This window comes from Apus apus, chromosome 1 (genome assembly GCF_020740795.1).
Source record: "Apus apus isolate bApuApu2 chromosome 1, bApuApu2.pri.cur, whole genome shotgun sequence".
Taxonomy (NCBI): Eukaryota; Metazoa; Chordata; class Aves; order Apodiformes; family Apodidae; genus Apus; species Apus apus.
Window position 1 is genome coordinate 110,513,276 of NC_067282.1, and position 23,095 is coordinate 110,536,370.

At 41.5% G+C, this 23,095-nt stretch overlaps 1 protein-coding gene across 2 annotated transcripts in view; it reads left to right on the plus strand.

Annotated features, from left to right (window-relative positions):
• Positions 1-228: 228 nt before the first annotated feature.
• SH3KBP1 (SH3 domain containing kinase binding protein 1) overlaps positions 229-23,095 on the plus strand; it is a 218,864-nt gene continuing 195,997 nt past the window's right edge. The window contains exon 1 of one of the 2 annotated variants that reach the window (XM_051633386.1): positions 229-755. In XM_051633386.1, coding sequence (XP_051489346.1) covers positions 752-755 — 4 coding nt within the window. In that variant the 5' untranslated portion in view covers positions 229-751. The remainder of the gene's footprint in view (positions 756-23,095) is intronic. The other variant, XM_051633468.1, reaches the window with a different exon arrangement.

Genomic DNA, 23,095 nt, shown 5'->3' on the forward strand with positions numbered 1-23,095 from the left:
GCCGCCTCCTGGCCGGGGAGGGGGGCAAGGAGCGGGGCGAGGCGGGCGCGGGCCGCCGGGGCTGCCCCCCGCTCCGCAGCCCCGGCCCCGCCGAGCACCGCCGCTTCCCGCCCCCCTCCCCGCTCCCCGCCCTCCTTCCCCCGCCGCGGCTCCCGGCGGCGCGGGGCGGCGCGCGGCGCTGGCGCAGTCTCGCGACACTTCCCGCAGTGCCGCGCCGGCCGCGCGCTCCGCCCGCAGCAGCGGCAGCAGCAGCAGGAGCCGCCACCCGCGGCGGGGGGACGCGGCTGCTCCTGGCGCGCCCGCCCTGCAGCCCGCACCGGCGGAGAAGCACCCGCCCCCGCGCCTCGGCGGCAGCGGCAGCCTCCTCTAGGCGCCCCGGCTCGGCTTCTGCCGGGCTGCTCCGCCCGGCGGCGGTGGGGGAGCCGGGTGACTAGCAGGAGCTGCAGGCTGAGCCCCTTCTCCCGTCTGACCGCTGCCTGGGCTTTCATTTTTTTTTTTTAATTATTTTTTTTGACACCCACGAGCGCATCCTCTGGGGGAAGCCGAGGTGCCGCCAGCAGGACGCGGCATGCAGCCCGGACGCCGCGGGTTCTGAGCGCGGCGGCGGCCGGAGGAGGGAGCGGCTCGCTCGGCAGCCTCTGCTCCCGCCCGCGGCGGCGGCCCGGGCTGTCTCTCGGCCCCCTGCGCCCTGGCCAGCCGCCTCAAACTTCCAGCCTGTGTCCGCCGCCAGGCAAAGCCCTGCTCGACATAAATGGGTGAGTTCAAGGCGGCAGCTCCGCGTTGGTGGGGCTGGGGAGGGGGGACGACGAGGAGGAGTCCCTCCCGCCGGCGGGGGTGCGTGCCGCCGCCAGCCCCGGCTCCTCCGCCTCGCGGCTTTTAACTTCTGCCTCCCCCGGGCGAGTCAATAATTGTTTTCATGTGACAGGCGGAGAGGTCGGGGAGCGCGCCGGCGGGGCGGGGGCCAGGGCCGGGCACCCTCGGGCTGCCGCGGTGGGGTGGGCGACGGCGAGCGGGGCCGGCGGGCTCGGCAGCCTTCCTGCGCGGCGGGTGGCCGGCCGGCCGGGCACAGCCAGCCCCGGGCGGCCTGGGCACTGGTGGTGGCGCCGGGCCGGGCTGCCCAGCGGGAAGGGTGTGGGGGGGTATCCGCAGGTTGTGGCACCTCCGGCCGAGGGGCTGTCAGCGGCGAGGGCGAGGGGCGGCCTGGGGAGACGTGCCGGCCCGGCCCGCCCCGCCGTCAGGGGCGGCCAGCGGGGCCGCGGCGCGGGGGTCGTTGGAGCCGTTGGAGCCGCTGGGCGGGCTCGGCGGCCGCTGCCCGTGAGGTGGCTCCCGCGGGCTGCGCCAGGAGCCTGCGCCTGCCGGCCCGGCCCGGGCTGGGCAGCGCCCGGTACCTGTGGTCCGGCCCGGGCTGCGGGACGAGCCGACCCGCTGTGCGGGGCGGGGCGAGGCGGCGGCAGCGGCGGTGCCGGGCACGGGCTGGCCGAGCGCTGCGCCCCGGGGCGTCGCTGGCCCGCGGCTCTCTCTGCCCAGCGCGGTGCCCGGCGGAAAATGACGGGTTGGAGGGAACAAAAGGAACGGGTTGCTGTTGGTAGGCAGCCCCGGGTGTATCCAGGGACCCGCGTCTGAAGGCAGCGGTGAGCTGTGCTTCCAAGCGCCGGCGTTCAGAAGCCCTGGGCCCCCAGCTGCCCGCTTTGCTTGCCGCGGTGGAAGTGCTGCTGGGCTGCGAGGCAACCCGAGGGCATCCCTGAACCGGCTGAAAACAGGGCAGTAGGTGGGCAGGCATTCTACGCAGTTTTTGCCCGTCGTGATACGGCGACGTTGGGAATATCATGGGGAAAAACTCGTCCCTTTGTTCTTTGCGGGATTAGTTTGCGGGGTGCTGTCAGAGCAGATGCACAGCTGCAGTACCTGTACGTTACAAGATGAAACACTAGCTTTTCGCTATTGACTTTCAGTTAGCCCTCCACTTGGGGCTGAAGGGAGTTCATCCCTATGCAGCTCATTCAGCTGTATTGACCTGGGTGAACTCTGATGCTGCTGACAGTGGCCGGCATCCCAGACTGCCACGTTTAATTGGGTGCGTTGTAGAAGACTCTGTTAGGGAGGTTTGCCTGCTAGCTAGCACAGCTTTCCACTTCTGCAGCAATAGATAAGGTTTTAAACATAGTGCAGCAGTGAGGTGTAGGGCTTGTAACTGCTGAATGGAGCAATGTTTGCCTTTAGCAGGTTATGTCACAGGAAATACTTTTAAAAATAATATTTCTGTTATCCTCAGGGCAGTTTGTTGTTTTTTTTTTCCCCTTCTTAACTTTGTATTGTGATACAGGAAGACCTCTCTGATTTCTGCTTAATCCCTAATCCAAATGCTAGCTTTTATTTTTTTTTTTAGCTTCACAGTACAAAAGATTAATGAAAGGAGTAAAGGAACAGTGAAGTAATTTGCATTGATAGAGCTCTGGAAAGGTTTTTTAATACTGTAACTTAGCATTGAAGGCCCTTCTGTCCCCCAGGCTGCCCATGATTGTACACATCTGGCTCCTTTAAAGTTCATTTGGATAATGACTTTCCCAAATCACTGTAATTCAGTCAGACTTTTCTTTGCAAAATGGGAGTGGAGGGAGGATAGATATGGTTTCATTGTTGTTCATATCTTTAAATGGCAAGTGATCCTTGTAGCTTAAAAACAAATAGAAAAATTGTGCAAGGAAGTAAAGATATTAGTAGAAAAGTAAAATCTTTCTAGGAGATATAAAATGAAAACAGGGTTTTATTAAAACATTTTTAACATTGCTAGCATTTTTTAAAGATATTTTAGATGCAGAAAAGTACAGGTGAATTCTTTGTGTGTTACATCAGTAAGACTCAAAATGTTTTAATTATTTGTGTGCCTCCCATTTTAACTGTTTATATTTTCAGTATGGCACTACATATTGTTATTAGTTCATGCTTATGCGTGTATATATATGTCTATGTTACACATACATGTATAGTGAAGTTCAACATATGGCCCCAGGATTTTTTATCGCACATATGCCAAACCTTATAAGAAGCAGAGCTTTACTGAGCTTTTATCTGCTCTTCTGTGACATTATAGTTAAAGAGTATTTTAAGGTGGATTAATTTACACTTCAAATGGACTTGTCAGGAGAGTTGAGTGAAATAATGATGGTAGTAAACATAAAAAGGGGGATAAGGCAAAGACTGTAAAGGTAATTGCAAATACAGGGGAACAAGATTAGTCCTCTTTCTTAAATGTCTGAGAAATAAAGAGGTGGAGATTTTTTTATGTATGTGGTTGGTTGTTTGTCGTTTTGGATTTGTTGTTGTTTTGTTTTGGGTTTTTTTTTAAGTATACTTATATTCAGTCTCATTTCCAAGAGCTTTGCATGCCCACACACTGTCCTTCTGAAGTTGGAGGCCCAGAAAACAAAGTAAGAACGAAGTATGGTAGCTACTTGAGGGAAAACTGGTTTGACACATACTGCTTATCAAATTTAGAAAATGCAAGAGTACAACTCTGATTCTAGAAAGCAGTCTTTTAAATGCCATCATCACAACTCAACTGATGTTGTGCAGCTTCTTGTGTCAGTCAAGACACTCCAACTTCTGCAGATGAAGGAAAACCTTTTTTTCTGCTATGGAATCTTTGCTCATCTTCAGAGCAGACAGTTTAGTGCATTAAATGGGGTGGGAGTCCTATATAGTAATACTGCTATGAAACTGAGCAGCTGAAGCTTTCATCATGGTGTTTGTAAATACCAGGTTAAAAGTAAACACTTTCATTATCAGTATTTTTTCATCTTAATATTTTTTCAAAACATTGTTAAAGCTTTTCTGTTGAGAAAGGGGAGGAGAGGATAGGTTGCTTTTGTTTATGTGAGAACACATTGATCCCCTCTGCTGTTGCCATGTCCAGGAGTCTGGATCCAGAGACAGTCTTGTGCCCTTTGAACCAGCGAGATTTCAGAAGACTGTTACCCGCGTGGTTCTGCATCAGCGGTTGAGAAAGATGCTTTGCAGTGAAATACCACAGCTAGTTTATACACACCATGGGAGTATTACACCGGGAAGTAATGTAATTTAAAAAATTGAATCTGTATAAGAGTCTGATCGTTCTGTACTAGCTGCATTCCATTTTCCTGTTTTCCCCCTTTCTTCTATTTTTCCCCTTTCCAAATTTTCCTCTGTCGCCTGCCCTCAAGCTCAGCCCTTCTTCCCTCGTAAACCCCTGTGGTTTTATCTTTTTACCCCTCTCTGTGCTTATCTTTACGTGTTTCAGACATCCTGCTTCCTCTTTCTCCCTCTTCCTTATCGAAGCATCAACAGAGGGAGCACTCTGAGCACATTTCCTGCGTGTGGGGCCACCCTGACCTTCAGCAAACCAGAGCTGCGCCTGCATCAGAGCTTTTGCTTGGCCCTGCAGTGTGGGTTGGGGAGTGCTCACTGCAGCTGGAGGCCTGGAGGGTTCAGCTGGTGAACTCTTAGCAGCTCTACAGCCCTGTGTAAAACAAAGCATTTCTGAGCCTTGAGCTTAGCAGAATTTGTGAAGTCGCACATGGAAGGTGGTAGGTGTGTTTGTGGTTCTTGACTGCTCTTTGACAAATTTTAAGTTCTTTCTCCAGAATAGTGGAGATTTTGGAACCTTTCAGCAAAGTAGCTGTGAGACATTTTTAAATAGGAATAGCAGGTGTCTTGTAATTCTTGTCGTTCTTGTAATCCTTAAACAGTTTAGTAGTTTCAGCTCATTAAGGAAAAATCCTAAGAAATATTATTAGCATGATTTTTCACTTTGATTTTTTTTGAATAATATTTTAAACGGCTGTAGTGTGGCTTTATTTAGATATTGTTGTGTAAAAATCTTCCCCAGCCTGTTAAAAGTCTTTGTTCTCCTCATATGGGGTGTTACTCATACTAATTCTTTTGTTGTCATTGATAGGTTTGTTTCTCACAATGCAGTTACACTGGAGCTGTTCAGGATTAGATTTCCATTTGTTTGGTGACAATATTTATACAGCCTTTGAATGTCTTCGTGGTCTAGGTTCAAGTGAAGTTTTCAGAAACTGTGACAAAATGTGTTCAATAGTCTATATAAAAAATTAATAAAAAAATAACTGGCATAAAGCTTTTTTTTCCCTAGAAATCAAGAGATAATGACATTCCTGTCGTAAAAGGTTGTCAGAGCTGCCTTCTAAATGGATCAAGATAGGGGTTTGAAATAAATTTACATATACACATATACTTATGTCTTTTATAAGATTATGGAAATAATTTCTGATTGCAGTCTCTTTTGTATGTTGGTATATCTCCTTGCCCCATTGAAGTAGCTCTTCTTTTCTCAATGTCCTCATTGTAGGGTTGTGGGGTTTTTTATATTAACTGTTGCTTTTGAAACAAAAAGTGTGACAAATAAGAGAATACTTAAATGGTTTATTAAAATACCAGAATTATTGTTCCTTTTTGTGCTAATCAAAGATGCATGTGTAGAAAATTATGGTAGAGCTGCTAGAGAAGGTATTTTTTTTCTGCCTGTGTTTAAGAGTATGTGTAATAATTAACACACTTTATTGAGAAGCAGTTTTATCTTTATATTAATGCTGAGTGCATACATATTTCTGTTTAAACTGCTGCTAATGCAATAAATATAATTTATCTGTAATGTTATTAAGATTGCTTCTTTTGTAATTGCTATTCACTAAATGTTAGAGAGGTTTTTTTGAGAATACTGCTGGTAATCTTTCTACCAGCAGTGTATTAGAATTCATACAGCAGATGAGCATTGACCTTGTAGATAATGCCTTGACTCCTTGAAGCCCTTGAAGGGGAAGGGATGCATGTGTTAGAAGGAGAAAAAGGCGAGCTTGGTAATGTGACATGAGCAGCTGAAATTCAGGTCGGAAATGTTAGAGGTCATTGAAATGCTGAAAATGGGTTAGCCCTGATGGGATCAAAGGGGAGAAAACAGCCACAGAGATGCTATCTGTTGTTTTGCTCTGACACTGCTGTTATAGAGCAAGCTCATAAAAAATTATTTTGGATGGTTCCTATCTGTTGGTTTGATTTTCCTTTTTAATCACAAGATACGAAATCCTGGACCAGGGAGTGGAGGTTTTCACTGGATGCAAAAGCATGCAGTAGCTGTAGGGCATATCTACGTTCTGTTCTGTACCCTGAGGAATGCTGAAAGAGTATGTTAGGGGGAGGGGAGCAAGGGAGGAGGTGAGTATAAAGAATCAGTAATTCAGCTAATGTAAAAGTAATTGCTCACAGTCTGTTTCACACAGAGAGGAAACAAAATAAAAGCTTTAAGTCGTTATGTGTGAGAGAAAATGCAGTGCTGCAGTTCAGTAGCCATGGATTGTATTAGCAAATTGAGTCGACTTTTTTCCCCTTATTATTGATAATTGAGAAGCATCAGTAGAAGCCAGCTCTTGAGAATGCAGTAATAATGTCCATGTAAAAGCTGTATGCTGAGATGACTGTTGTGATGTCTCAGCTATACTTAGTTCCTAAGATAACTTTAGCTTAGGGAAAGGAGCATCCTGGATGATGAGAGATGGAAAGGTTGTCTTTGTTCTCATTGGTACAGCAGTTTTTATTCCAGAGGGTGTCTTGCTGAGAATTTATGCTTCTGTTATAGGATAAAGAGTTGTCTAAAGTTATGTCAGAAGTTATGTCAGTGCCGGAACAATTCTCTTTAGCAACAAGGGTAATGCAGTATAAAAAGCTGATCAGTTATATGAGGAAAATATTTCTAACTTCTAATTAATCTATAGTGTTATTATAAAGAGTTGCCTTTTGAACTCTGCCTTTGAATTTAATTAGAAATATTGTACAGAAGGAAAAAGTTCCTTCTCACTCTTTTGTACTGTTCAGCTAAATAATTTTTAATGGTTGAAACAAGCTCACACAAAAACCAGTGTAAGGCTCTTCATTTATTTTAAGATCAAAGTCAGCATTGGTGTGCAGCCCCCTAGGGAATAATGCTTTTTAAGAAATGTCAATATAGATCTGTTGCATGTATTGCAAGTCAAGATTCAACTTGATCCCACAGCAGAGGAGTTGGATAAGGCAATCTTTGAAAGTCTTTTCCAACCCAAATAATTCAATGATCTATCTGCATTCAATTAGGTTTCAATGGTCACACTGTTAATATTTAAAAAGTCAATGTTTAGTGTCCCACAAGTAATTTATAATAAGTGAATTTATGTGACCTGTCTTTAAAAAAAACCAAACAACCAAAACAGACCAAAAACCCCCCAGCAAAATAGAAATCCCCACGACATGCTGTGTCTCTGCTTGCAGAGGAAGGAACTTGCTTGTTAATTTACTAAGCACCATGTTGGTGTTTTTTATTGATAATGAGGTCTCCTAACAAACGCACAGAGAAATCCCTCCAGAGTGTTTTCCTGGTTGGTTTGGTTTTGTAGGGAGAAGTTCTTGGAGGTCAGTGCAACTGCTGGTGCTATTCCATGTTGGATTGACTACGAGTGTCAGCCTGACTCTCTTTGTATGTAGCACTGTCTTTCCACATAGCTAGATTTATAAAGGTTTTAGTTAAACGTAGCAGAAGTAACAGAATATCAGTGGACACGTACAGAACTTTTCATTTTGAGCCAAGTGTAAAACCATTCTGTGAGAACTCTCATCTCAGATTTAAATCAAATGTATCCTCTATCTGTGGTTGCTGATTCATCCTTACTACTGACAAGAAACATTTTTAATAGTCTGGTAGCTTGGCACAGAGGGGTTTTTTTTATGTGATAGGCTTGTACAGTGTTGAAAATTTGCTATCCTTGTGACAGATATAAAACTAGTAAGCAGCAAGACCTCAGCTTAATTTTTCAGTGTTTTTCTCATTCCTGCCCTTCTTTCTATGAGATCTCACTTAGGTCTTACAGAGCTGTTAATGCTTTTCTGTCTCTTTCCCTCTTGTAGAAGGGCACACCAGAAATTTCAAAGTATGTGCAGAAAAAGATGCCTTTATTTTGGAGTTTCCTCGTGACAATGTTTAAAAAGACTTTTTGCTGTCAAATACAAAATGTTTTAGCTTTGGCCTTGTGTTTCCAAACATAGGGATTAATGACTTGCTCTGGAAGAGTGGTGATGCTTATTTGCAGCTACTTTGCTTTGCATTTTTATTTACTTTACTTGAAAGTTTTATGGATGAAGATTGAATACCTAGATATTTTTCTTTTTCATCAGCCATTTCTTATGGATGTGTCCTTATTGTCATCAACAGCTTTATGGAAAAATATCATATCAAGACCTATCACTCTAGGCAAGGCCATTTTAATTTCCTGTGAAATGTTCTGGGTGCTGTATTTCAGTGAGACTGCAGAATTGTAGTGTTTGTTGAATACAAATTTCTTACTCTTCTGCTTAAACTGTCACATTTAAAACAAACCAACAAACAAAACCAATCACACAATCCAGCCAAAACCCCTCAAAAAACTTCTACCAAAGAACCCAAACCTTAGGAGAACATAACTTTGTTCCCATCAGCTCTTAACGGACTGGGCAAAGGGAAGGAGAAGTGGATGTAGAGAGCAAAGCTCTCTAGCCAAGGTTAAGCTTGAGAGGTGTTGCCTTGAGTGCATGATCGAGCAGTTGGTGACAATGGATATTTCTGAACATCTGAGAGTGAGCACCAGTACTTGCAGGCAGTGGATGGTCCTCCTAACTAGAAAAAGAAAATGGCACTATGTGATGGGTGGCTTGGTAGCAAGCAACGTGTGGAACTTCACTTTTTGATACAATGGAAATTTCAATTCCAGTTCCAGGAGAGTACAAAATATGTCTGCAAGCCCTCATGCTGTTAAAGATTTTTTTTCTTAATATCATGAGCCACACTTTATTCTTCAATTTCAATTTTTTTTCAAGGAAATACCAAGCTGCCAACAGTTGAGAGCAGTGGCTTGGTAGCTTACAAGCTTTGCTTTTTTTGTACCTGTAGTTCTAGATTGTGGGGGAAAAAAAGGTTATTCATTATGTAATCTTGACATCTAGAGTTGGTTCAGCATTAAATATTTTGATACTGAAGTAAAATGATTTAAACTGCCAACTAGATTTGAATGAATTTGATACACTTCTTTGTGTTTGTTGTGTTTTTGTTTAATGAAATGGGTATCATTTAACTTTGTTCTCATTTTAAGATTCTAAGTAATATGCTGCATTGAGCTTTTAACTAGTTTAGTCACTAATCTCTGTCTGATCCTGGATTATTTTTTATCTTGATTTAATTGTTAATAGCTGTATTCTTAATGTTGGAAATGTGTTCTTTGTAGCTATTTTTGTTAGTAACTTTAACAACATAATTCATTTTTCAAGTGACACAGAAATAAATTTTTTATGGATTTTGTTGAATTTTAGTTAGCTTTGAGTTTTGACCAGCTACTCAGTTGCTTCCTTCTCATAGCAGTCTGTTAAGTCTTGTTAGTCACAGTGAGCTAGGTTTAGCTATGTGTACAAAACTGCTCAAACTTCATACAGGTAGCAGGTATTTAATAGCGGGATTCCCGAGTATAGTAAATCCAGTTAACTGCTATTATTGATGGAAGGTTTTAATACAGCAGAAAAAAACATCTGCTATGACTTCTTCCTTGCTTGACTGAGTGCTGCTGAAGGCTTGAACTGAGTATCCTGTGTGATGAAATCTACCTTTGAACAGCCAACTGATGTGTACAAGTAAGATTGGCTCTTTCTGTCACAAGACGTAGCCTTTCAACTGGTAGAAAAATCTTACTTCTGCTGTTGTTGTTGACTTTATTACTGTTGTTCTCAATGTTCATCTGCCTGGACAGCTGTCATTTCCTCGTTATCCAATAATCTCTTCTCAAATGGGAAAGATCATAATTTTCCTTTAAACTTTACATTAAAGTCCCTTGTATCTCCTGATCTTTTCATTAATCAAATACCCTTATTTAGTTGAATTTAAAAACAGTTTAAATACACTTAGAAGTTTTACTTTGACCACTGATATCAGCTTGAATGGTCTTTGTTCTGTTACCTCACACTGCCTTTCAGAGTTGCACACTTTGATGTGCATTAAGCATGCTGCTTATTTTAAAGATTACAGTTTAGGGGTGTGAAGCACCTATAAATAGCTGACATCTTAATTATCTGATTGTAGTTCATGGAGGATTGAGATAAGATGCCATCTAGTTCATGATGAGCTAGTCAGTTTGACAACTCAGTCATATGCACTGCTTCTGGAGTCGTGAGAGATCTATTAATACGTATTTCTCCACAATATGTTTGATAGTTTGTTCACAGTTGTGCAGAAAATAGTGCTGTTTGTTCCCGAGTGTTTCATGTTCCTTCCCCTCATTCTGTCAGAAAGCAGTTGCTCCTCTTCCTATCACTTGTAGAAGTTCATCTATGCTTCTTTCCCATTTTAAATTGTGTTTTGTTGTTGGTTTGTTTGGTTTTGGTTTCTGTTTTCAATCAATCTACATCACAGTTTCTGACCTGTTTCTCAGAAAAGATGTTCTTCACCTTTTTTTCTGTTCAGATATCTGATGCTCTGTCATCTCTGCTTTTCATACATGTTTCCTTCAAATTGATCTTTCCTTGTCTTTCATCCGTCTTTCAAATGCAATATTTATATTTTTAGGAAACTTTCCTGTATACTTCACACACACAGTCTCAAAACTCCCTATATGAAGATGGAGAGATCTACAGAAATCTGAAGACAATTTGGTGTATGATACAGCAGAATTGTGGTTGGTGCTTTATGAATTTTGCATCCTATTTAGGGAAACAAGAAAGCTTCAGCTGGTTTCCCAATATCTTGTCAGGAAGAAGAGGGGCTGTTTGTCTTTTAGAGACTATTGTTTTATTTCACTGAGTTTTTTCAGAATTGGAATTAGTACCCTGGAAGGTAAATGCTGAGGTGTGTGTTGCATGTTGTGTTTTGCCAGCCACCTATTTCATATTTTCTGAGGGAAGAGTGGTGCCTTCAGTGTGTATCAAAAAAAAAAAAACAACAAAAAAACCCCACAAAAACGCTTGTGAAAGCTGGCAAAGCCAAATGCTAAAGTTCCAGTGTTTTTTGATTTGGAGAACTTAAAAGCAGGATGTTACTATTTTAAGTAGCATTTCAATTCCTGTCTGTTCAAGTCTGTCAGTGTCAGACTCAAGAACCAAAACCAAGGAGCACAAGGCAGAGATCTTACATGTAAGAACTGTTCTTTGCCTCTCTAGACCCTCTGCAGTGTAGGATTAGATTTGACATCCAGTTTCCTTAGCTCCAAGAGCTTGGATCATTGAAACCGGGGAAAATTATTCAATTTTTTTTTTTTCAAATGGATGGAGCCCAGTAGCCATTTTCTTAGATGAGAGAGAAGTAGAGGTTTCAGCTTAGCTTTGGAATAAATGGTCAAGGTAGATAACTTTCAGTGGAAGTGTTATCTATACCCTCTCTACTTTTCTTCGTTACATCGTTTTAACCTGCACACTGCCCTCTGGATTCTGTAGAAAGGTTCTGTGTCAGGATCCAAGGAGGTTCTTCTTGCCTTGGGCAGAATCTGTCTTTTTGGTGCTTCCTTGTCCTCACACTTTGTTCTGTTCCAGACAGTACCAGTGTTGGTAACTGTGGGTAGATGGGAGGAAGAGGTTGTGGGAAGAATGATTGCATATAAAACAATAGGCTTCATTGCCCCTGTTTATGTTTACTTGGGTTCCACAGAGCTCCATCCTGCAGCTTCCTCCTCCTTTTTTCCCCATTTTCAATGCAGCTATGGGCTCTTCTGTCTAAATGCTGGGTATTGTTTGTGCTTTTGCTCCATACTCGTCTCTGCTGAATATTCGCATTCAACCAACACACAGCAGCTCAAATTCCCTTTTGGAGCAGTCCTGTCATCAGGTCACAAGCTGTTCTTGCTTGCAGTGAAAGTCAATGACAAGCTTTCAGATATACATGTTTGACTTGCATCAGTTTTTGCTTTCAGGGTTGTTCTAAGGGGGAGCTCCCCTTAATATCTCCTTTTTGAACGTTTATTCTAGGCATAAGCATTAAAGATCTCTTGAAAGTGAGAGTAAGTGTTTCTTCAGGTGGAGGAGACTTCTTGAATTCTTTACACTAGTACCAGAGATACCTGTCAGAAGACCTGTGTCTTCTACTTGGAGCATAACCTCTGCTTTCTGAAAGGCTTTACCTCATTCAAAATCCAGAGAATTTCTCTAAGAGAAGGTTAAAGTAAAAAAAATTAATGGAAGTACCTCCTTGCCCAGGCCTAATTGACACATGGGAATTTGAAAAGCACCATGAAGGCAAAACAGAGAAGCTAATGGCTGTGATGTGGGAACTTTTTTGTTCATAAGAGCGTGAAAAAGTATGTTAGTTTGTGAATTCCATTTATTGTGACATCCAAAAGAAATTACCTGCAGAAACTGATTTGAGGTGAGAAAACAGAGGCATTGTAGATACCATCTAAAACGTATTTCTCCAGAATTGCATCCTCAATACCAAAATTGAAATTTGAAAGCTTTTTAATGGACAGAGTCAACACATGTTATCTGATATGATAGTTAAGTTTATTTGCCCAAGTGTTGTCTGGAACTTGTGAATCTTTTAATGCAGTAATTTCTGTTGCTAAAACAGCATTTTATTTTTTTTTCCAGCACTATTGCTCTTACCACAGCTCAAATAAGAATAAAAGAATTCCATGTAAAAAGACAAGTTGCTAAGCATTATGAGCAGCAGTCTTATGAGACTTCAGTATTCATCAGGATATAATATATTGGTGGGTGGTAAAGGCATTATTTTAATCAAATGTGACCTTCCTTCAAACACTCCTACCCTTCCTTCCATTGTTGCTCACATAATTGAGCAAGTTAGGGTTGTTTTTTTTTTAATACCTTTGGTGGGTTTTGGCTGTTTTTCAGCATGATCTAAAGATTAGTAGCAATGGTTTAATGCTCGCATGTAAATCTTGTATTGGACCATAGAGGTGAAATGCAAATTACCTGTGGTCTGAGTTGTTGCACTTAGAGCTGTGAGCCCCAGCACACACATAGCTTTTACAGCTCCTGTAATGCCTGACAAGCTGTTGTATGTGGAAAAACAATACTACTTGTCCTTTAATTTGGCTTACAAATTGTGAAACTGCTGAGGAGTTATATATTGGGCCTGGTCTTTCTCCGAATGTGAAGTCTTGTGGATTGAAGTGCTTGGATTTATGTAAAAGAGGGTTAGAAGAAAAAAAAAGAAAAACCTGAGTATTTATCTTCTGTACCACACATACTTTCATGACAGTTTATAATGAATCAGTTGGTACTGGTTTGTAGTCTTAACATTTGACAGGTTGGATCACAAGAGCTGCTGCCCAGGTAAATATTTTGCAATTGCTGTCTTAAAAATAATACAATTCCATGAAACAGGAGGAGAACAACATAGCTTCAAAATTATTTTAAAACACTGTATTTGTCTGCAGCTGGCATTATTCTGCAAAGGACAGTAGCATGGTCCAAGGATTTTGGCTGTATTAAGTTATTGCTGCCAGCAATCCTTTCTTGCAGAAATTGCCACTTCCAGCAGCGGGAATACCACAACAGGATGTGTCTGTGCACCACTTTGCAGTCTAGTTACTTAATGTGAACCCATCTTTATCAGTATTTCAAGCAAATGTGGCTAAGATACAGAGGAGTATGTCACATTCTCCCCATCCTCCTCCTGTGCAAAAGGGTTGCTACTTTTGGCACAGATGGATGGTGATAGTAACAACTTAGGCATCTGTAGTGAAATCCTCCAAGCTCATCTGAGATAATATTTGTAACTACACTCATGCCTCTAGTCTGATTTTAATGAGACGAGGTGAATGTGACTGTTGTAAAATCTCTGAAGTTTTTGCAATTAAACACTATGCAGTACACAATATGAAGATTATGAACAAATTGTTGACTACATCATCTTTTCATGTTCCTGGGATTTAAATGATGCTAAATCTTAACACCGAAAAGGTAATTTTCCCTGTCTTTCCAGTTACTATTTTTTATTTGGCCTTCTAGCTTGGTGTGTGTCCATCAACATTCACCATTCTTACCAAGGCAACTCTGTGACTAGTCACATGGCAATTGTACTGGACTAGGACTTCTGAGTAGTTTTAAACAGCAGTTACTTTCATGGCCTCAGCTTTCATATCCTGCTTCCTTTTTATGTTGAAACATTTGCTTGGTAGCAATTCTCATCAATTTAGCCAAATAGTAATTTTTTAATATAATTCTAGCTATATTTAGTTGTAAGCAATATTTCTCCTTTTTGTTTTGAAAAAGTAACTAATATCCTTTCTAGTTTCTCGGTTGTCTGAGAACATGATTTAGAAACCACAAGAGTTGCATTACTAACAAGTTTTTATTAATATATAGTTTGTCAAATGGGAATTATGTGTCTTTGCTTAGTTTAAGTTATAATCCTCTTATCTTTTCTGTTTTATCCCAGCAATGGGTATAATCCTTTATACTTTTCAGAACTTGGAATTATTTTTATAGATATTGGAGGAGGCAGGAACTCATGTTAAGATGATGATGATAATGTTTCCCTCCAAAAATAATGTTTTCTGTTTCTTCTGGATAGCTTCTTCTATGCATTAGTATCTGAGGGGAGGAACAATGTTAAGACAAGTCAACCAACTCTCAAGACCATTTTGGCTCCAAGAGGCACTGAATTGCAGAATCACAGCATCACAGAATTCCTGAGGCTGGAAAAGACCTCTGAGATCATGAGGTCCAGCCTATGACCAACACCACCACATCAGCTAGACCATGGCACTAAGTGCCACATCCTGCCTTTCCTTAAACACCTCCAGGTGTGGTGACTCCACCACTTCCCTGGGCACTCCATTTCAATGTCTGATCACCCTCTCCATGAGGAACTGCTTCCTAATATCCAACCTAAACCTCCCTTGACACAGCTTCAGGCCATGCCCTCTTGTTCTGTCACTAGCTGCCTGGGAGAAGAGCCTGACCCCACCTGACTACAACCTTCCTTCAGGTAGTTGTAGAGAGTTACAACATCCCCCCTGAGTCTCCTCCAGGCTAAACAACCCCAGTTCCCTCAGCCTATCCCTATAAGACTTTCCCTCTAGTCCTTTCACCAGCCTTGTTGCTCTCCTCTGCACCTGCTCCAGCACCTCAACATCCTTCTGAAGTGAGGGGCCCAGAACTGGACACAGTACTCGAGGTGTGGCCTCACCAGTGCTGAGAACAGAGGGAGAATTACATCCCTGCTCCCACTGGCCACACTATTTCTGATACAAGCTAGGATGCCTTTGGCCTTCTTGGCGACCTGGGCATACTGCTGGCTCATGTTCCACCGGCTGGGAAGTAGTACTCCCAGGCCCCTCTCTGCCATCAGTTACATCAGTTACAGGTTAACACAATGGGCATTGTCTACAAACTTGATGATAATGTGAATCAAAAGTAAGTTTGTTTGTGGGCACTGTATACTGGGGGCACCTGCTGTAGTTGAAAGCTGGTCTTGTTGATAGAACCAATGAAATACAGTACAATTGTTCTTTCAGTAGCAACAGTCTGATTCTAGCAGTTTGTTGTCCAAGGTAGAAAGACCACTTTGCCCTGCAGGAAAGATGAATTAATTCATGGAATAAAAGTGCTTCCCAGATTGCTAGGTAAATTAATGACAAAGATTATCTGTGTAACCTTACTCTTTCAAAAGGGTTAGGGAGACTTGGCCCAATAAAATCTAACATGTATTGTTGGATCCAAAGTAGTATATAAGGAAGCCTTTGGGAATACAAATGTAGTTGCTGCCATTTAGAACTACCACAATATTTTCTTGCTTACTCAGTAGTTGTGTGGGCTTTAACATCTCTGATGATCTGATATACTGTGGCATATTGTTTAAAGGGGTTGTATTAGAGATTCAAGTGTGACATAATAAATTCAGTGAGAGGCAACTACTATTATAGGCCTAAGAAAAACTGAATGAATTCATAACGTTCATTAGAAGTACCTGCCCAAAGTTGTTTACCACAGAATTGTTATGAGCTGCATATTTCATATGGAAACACCCCACTTGTATACAGAAATACAAACACAGTGACTTACTGTTCTTTATTTACCTAACTGTAAATGTGAAACTTTTGTGATGAATTGTGGTCATACCAAATGCTTTGACTGGAATATAAAGTATTTCTTGTCCTGCTGAGTAAATTCCACTAGAATAGGTTGGTGGTCGTGTTTTTTAAAAGCTGGAATGAAGCATGCCAATCCCTCTTTGAAAAACAGAAAACCAGCTTTCCTGGAGGACATCTTGGGCGTTATGTCAGCTGGAGTGGCTTCGGCTCTGCTGCTGCCCAGAGAAGAGTCACATCAGGACAGCACCAGGCCAAGTGTTCATTCTGTCCTCCAAATTAGGTTTTGGTGGGGGTCCTCTGCACAGTTTCTCTATTTCTGTGCCTGTAGGTGTGTGTACCATGTGAACTGTGCACAAGGGATCTTCCTCTCAAATGCTGTCTGTGTGTCCTAATTTCTCCCTGATTGGCAACTGTGGTTCCAATAAGCGTGCAGACAAGGGTGAAGAGCATCTGTGGCCTGCAGAAGTGACTGGGACATTAAGGTGGCCTCTTCTGTGACTGCTCTGCTCTTTGACGGAGTGATTTAGTGAAGATACTATTCTAGGACTATGACCTTTAGCTCCCCCTCATTGTTTTTGAAGAGGAAATAGCAAAATATAATGTAAACTGAAAGCTGTTGGCTTAGAGGAGTTGCTGTTTGAAATGTAGCATGGATTTAACCTCCTAAAGATTGAACAGCACAGGCTTTCTTTCTGATACTTCTTTTTCCTCCCCCTTGAGGTTTTCTTTTTCATGAAGCTGAATCCTAGCAAATACTTTTAGCAGAGTATTATTCCTGATAGTAAGTGTTGCAAAAGAAAAAATGTTTAAAAAGGAATACAATTTGGAATTTGTTTTTCTAGAAAATTATGGTTCTTCGATAATTGCTTGAGTTCAAGCAGATACAAAGCATTTGTTATTTTTTTCTGCCACATATGTGATTCAAAACTAAGTACTCAATCTTTCTTAAAAATCCCAGTTGCAATCTACGTTTAAACTGTAAAGTTGGTGGATGATGATGATGATGATAGTAATAATTTTTTTTTTATGGATTTCAGAGGTAGCACATGGCAATGGGCATTTCCATTTTGCTAGAGAAATGCCTCAATGGGCTATTCAGTGGCTCCTTTGTCTAGAATTATGAAGTGTAATGACCTTCAGAGAGTTGAGTCTTTACAAATTACAGATAATTTTGTTCTCTGGTAGAAGAGCCTCATCTGAGCTCTTCCTCCATCCCAGATGCTAACAAGCATATATTTATAAACATCATGGAGAAGTTATAGCATGATGCTTGCAATAGCTGTGATGGTTTAGATTGGATTTTTGGAGCCCCAGATAGGTGTTAAGTAGTGACATCAGTGCTGTGCCATCTGTAGTAAATCCTGCCAAACCTCATATGATTTTTTCTCCTCTTCCCTCAAATATATTTGTACCACAACATTCCACATGTGATTGGTGTGTCAATGTTCTTAGAGTCCAGAAAAAAATGGCCTTGTAAGTAATATTTGGTCTCTGTCCCTCCAGGTCTAGGTTAGAAAATCAGCACTGTTGAATGTAATGTAGTTGGTTTTTGGTTTTTGATCATAGAATGCCAGGTTGGAAGGGACCTCAAGGATCATCTGGTCCAACCTTTCTAGGTAATAATATAGTTTATATGAGATGGCTCAGCACTCTGTCAAGCTGAGACTTAAAACTGTCCAATGTGGGGAAATCCACCACTTACTTTGGAAGACTATTCCAGTGTTTGATGGCCCTCATGGTGAAAACTTTACTTCTTGTGTCCAGTAAGAATCTTCCCAGGAGCAACTTGGGTCCATTACCCTTTGTCTTTTCTGTGTGAAACAGGGAGTCTCCAACTTCTTGGTAGCCACCCTTTAAATACTGGAACAAGGTCTCCCCAAAGCCTTCTTTTCTCAAGGCTGAACAAACCCAGTTTTCTCAGCCTCTCCTTGTATGGCAGGTCCTCCAGTCCTCTGATCATCCTTGTGGCCTTTCTGTGGACCCTCTCCAGCCTGTCTGCCTCCTTGTTTGTTGTTTGTTTGGGTTTTTTGTTTGTTTAGTTGTTTTGTTTTGTTTGGGGTTTTTTCCATTTAAATCCAGGATGTAAGTCATGCTTTGTCATTTGGTCTAATAAAAGGTACTGATTTTTTTTTCCTCCTAGTGGCTCCTAATGTTTCACTAAGAGTTTTATTGCAACCTGTTGTATAGCAAAAATCATTATTAATTTTTTCAGAAATATTCCTATAAGCACAAAAAGTGTAATATGTTCACTGGTTTGTACCTATGTCTCTCAAACAGAACAGCACATTTGAAGTAAGACTGTGTCTGGTGAGTGTTGAGGCAGATGGAATTTGACGGCCAGATTGCTAACCTGTTATGTACTTATAGTGAAAATATCAATAAGCTATTAAGTATTTGCTACCAAATGAATTTTCCTAATGTTTTTTTAAGAGAAGTGTAGTATTAACAGAAAGACAACACATTCCAACTTCTAGATGAACAGATTTTGATAAGTGATCAATTTACTGTAGATGGTAGAGAACATGAAGCCTACTGTAGTCACTGAGACCTTCCTTAGTGGTGTATGCAGTGTGACATAAGAGAAGGATTGTTGCATCATGCCTATTCATGCTGTTAGTCTTTGTTACTTCTGAACAGGTATCTTTATGCAAAAGAGAAAAGCTTGGTTCTATTTTCTTCTGAGGAAATGTAATTAGAGCTGAAATTTAAAGCTTTAGTGTAGAATATGTGAAGGTAATTTGTCTAGTTTCAGTTCCCTTTTCCCCCTGGTAAGCCAATGCAACCTGTGTTTGAAATTTTCCTGAAGCTGAGTGACAAAAGTGAAAACATTAAACTTACAGTAGAGAAGCTCTTTAACTCTTGGACTGCCATATCTAATTGTGTACAGTAGCTTTAAGGTCTGCTTTTGTGTATGAAACCATGCGACTGCAGAAGGTGGTATTGCCATATGGATGCTGTTACTTGGGTGGAATAGTGCCAGATAAACTAATAACATTTCGATTGTGCCTACACACTTCAGATGTGACCAAAAGCTGACTTAATATCAGTTTTGTTACATAGTAGCAAATCTCCCTTTCTTTTCTTGTTTGATTTCTTGCTTGGAAAGACACTGCAGTAACTGAAACTAGCATAAACTGAGACACTTCTGTCTTCAAGTATTGGTGGCATTGTTAAATAAATGCTTAGCCTGCTTAGGTCAGTTTTAAGATATTAGATTTTACTTTTAATTTAAAATGTGGCAAGGAAACAATCTAATCAATAGGAAAAGTGTAATTATCAACAAAATAAATTCAGGTGTTTCTGTAAGAGTGACATGGAGAATGAAAGGTGAGAATAGTTTAATCAACAGGTTTTTGTCTAGATATGCTTACTTTAAATGTAGCTGAGGGGTTGCATTTCAATTCCTGGTTTGTACTGTTAACGTTTCAAATTTTGTACTTTAAACCCAAACCACTAAGCACTAAATTAAAAAAAAAAAAAAATCTTTGTCCCTGACATTTCAGTAATGAGTCGTACTGTGCCAGTCTCCAGCAGGGTTGGTAATAACTAGATTTGATTATATTTCATGAGTTTTTATGTTACCATTTGGATTGATGGTAATATAAGGTTAGGAATAGCTGATTGTGTTGGCATGGGAATTAACATTGCCCTTTTAGATCAAAATAGCTTGCATGCCTTTTGATACTGGGATTTCATTCCTAACGTAAAAAAAATGTCTTCTTCTAACAGAAAGAGTCTAATAGCTGGAGTTTGCAAGCTGGGGCAGGTTTGTCTTTCGTCCATCATAGGGGACAATATTTTGAAGAAAAATGCACCAAAAAGAGAAGCCAAATCTGTCTGCCCTAACTTTGCCATTTTATTTTGCTTTTGACTTAGAAGGGATTTGGGTTTTGGCTGTTAATGTAACAAGCTGTTTACCTTGGCAGAGTTGCACCTGAGACCAGCATTTGTTGATTAACAAATAAAATTAGTTTGAGCTCACTGCCCATGGAGTGTTTTCTCACATCATGAATCATTGTACAAACCGGGACACTGTTTAAGTCCAGTTCCTGCAGAGAAATCTAGCACAGCACTTCAGGAATGAGCTGTGCTGTACTTATAAATGTGGAGCAAAACTCAGATATTTTTTCTTAGCATACCACTGTTGTTTCCAGTATCAATCCAGCTTGCATGAAGATAAAAATTCACCTCAAAAGATACAAAAAAGATAAGTTTGACTGGCAGAATACATTTTTGAAAACACCATTTGAGAAGGTGGTGTGGTTTAGCATGCTTTAGAAAACAAGCTTGATTTAAAAACTGCAACTGCATGGACCTATAAATTATAAAGCACTTTTAGGCTGTCATATGCTCTGCAAGCTTCAATAGTGTGGTAAATTAGAATTTTTAGTTATCTCAGAAGTAGCTTCTGGTTAGTTTGTCACAATCTACACATTTGTTAGGTGTGCTCTTATTCCTCTTTCCGAACTGCTCTTGGTTTCCTTTGATGAGTTTATAAACATCTTGATTGTGTGGTCCATTTTTGGTGACTCATATGTCTCCAACAGCTTACACACACTTATGTTAGAGTAATAAAATTCTATGAGAGGAGACAGCTTTTAAAAATATTTATATGTGGTTTTTAGTAAGTGGAAACTTCTATAGACAGAGAAAAGCCTGCACAGTAAAGGATTTTTTTGTTTGTTTAGTCAAACTTGCAGTGCAACATAAGAGGTTGAACAGCAGCAGCTGTCTTTATATGAGTTAGTGCAAGGCAGACAAACTTCAGGGAGAGAACTGCAGTGCCTCCAGCCTACCCAAACAGCTGTAGAGTCAGCTGAACAGCCCTGTCCTACCTTTTGGTCTCTCCTCCTAAGAGAGAGAGTGTCATAAAGAAGAAAACGAAACTGTCAAGAATCATGTCAGTCTTACAGCCTTCTTAGGTGAAAACTGCAGACACGGCTCTTGAAAATATAGGACTTGAAAAGTGGGAGAGTTGCCTTCCTTCAGTATGTCTTGCAGTGATCTGAATATGGAGGAGTCTTTGAAGAATCAGTAGTTGAAACCAGCCTCAATTCCTGCTCTGTTGCTATCTTTCCCGTATAGCTCTCTAACCACCTCCTGGTTGTTGAGGGAGAACTTGGAGCACAGCCGTATGTAACTGCATCCATAGCAAAATGAGAATAGGATTTAAAAGCTTTCTAAGTAGGGAGGTGAAATGACTTGTCACATACAAAAAGCAGTGTATTAGCTGTGAGTTCTGAAAGCACGTGCCTTCTAGTAGGCTGCTTAAAAATGAAGAATATAGGGCCTTGCTTTCAAAAAGTCTTTCCTGGGGCTCAACCAAATTGGAAATACCCTGCTAAATAGTCTGAATTTTGCTTTTTTTGAAGCTGAGTCCTCTTGTGTTCTGTGGAGATACACATTTTCATTGGTGTGAGACTTAAAGTAATTTGGTGCCACTGCCTGAATCCAGTCTTTGGAGAGCTATTGTGTAAATACAACTTCTGAACCAACTTTACTGGTTTCTCTGGGGCAAAGTATGCATATGTGGATAATATTGATGCTATTTTTAGAGACTTTAGTTAATGTTTTAAAAATATGGAAAAGGTTTTATTTATTTGTTTGTTTTATTTTCTGTAACTGGAATGGGTGGTTCAAGATCAACAGATCTGCAGTTGGCATAGAAGAGTTTCAGAAACTCTGCCAAAGATGGTGTGGAACGAATGAGTAGTTGTGTTGGATAGTTGAGGTCAAAGGGTTGGGCCTTCCAGATCTTCTCCAAGTCCCTGAGGCTTCAAGAGCCCAAAACCTCAAACTTTCCTGAATGAAGGGCAGGCAGACTCAGTGTCTCTTGGGGTGGGATTGAAGACTCATAGAATGGCAAGTCTGGAAGCCTGAAATTTTTAACTTTTGACACCAGAAGGAAGGCTCCAGCTCCACCTCAAGAACTGCAGTTACAGAAAAGATTCAGTGCTTTTGTAGGTGATGTAGCAAGTGATGTTAGGAGGGAAACTCCCTGCTCTGTGGGGTAGAGACTCCCAGCTATTGAGCTGACCTGTCTCTGGGGAGACAGGTTGCTTTCCATGGGCTTGGATTTGGAATGTTTTGAGCAGACTGCCAGGGCTCCTCTGGCCCTCCAACTATTACCCCTGCTGCTCTTCTGTGTAGGCTTCAATGAGATTGCTGTATGGCTCTGGGGTGATGGTCAAGGGTGTGGGAGTTTGGGTGGTATTTTCTCCTTGATCATTTCAATGGGAAGAAAGGGTGTGAGGAGGAGTGGACAGATCCTGCAGGTAACAATGGGTTGCATAGCTGGTGTAAGCGACAGAGTTTTAGTTTTGTGATCATGGGACACACTTTGAGGATTGCTTGGAAAAGAAGGGATCCACCTGACTAAATGGGGCAGAAGCATCTTTGCTAACAGGCTGGCCAACCAAGTGAGGAGAGCTTTAAAATAGTAGTGATGGGGGAAGGAGAGGAAAACCAACAACTTTGTGAGGAAGTGGTAGACGAGGTTGGCAAACAAAATGCGTAGAGTGGTACAAACAATAAGGACTGTGTAACCCGCAAAACGGGACTGAAAGGGCCCCTTTCCAGGTGTATCTGTATAAACAAGGAAGTGCCTTTCAGAATTACAGGGAAAACTCTTTACTTGTTCTGGGAAATCGGCGTGGCTAGTTGCTTCTCTGAAATGTCGGTGCTTTCATGCAGTTGGTGTGGGGTTCAAAGAAGAGTAATTACATATCTGCATGCAGTAGCAGAGTTATGATTCATGAATATGTGTGATAGCTTGCAGGACTGAAATATTGCAGTAGATAGATGCACGTTCTTTGGGAAGGACAGACTAGGTGGGCAAGAAAGGGGAGTTAATCTTCATGCAACAGAGCAGCTGAAGTGCAGGGTGCTCGGCTGTGGGACAGATGATGAACCACTTGAGAGTTTGTGGGTTAGGGTTAGAGGCCAGACCAGTGTGGACAGTGTTGTGGTGGGTGTCTCCACAAACCACTTAACCAGGAACAAAG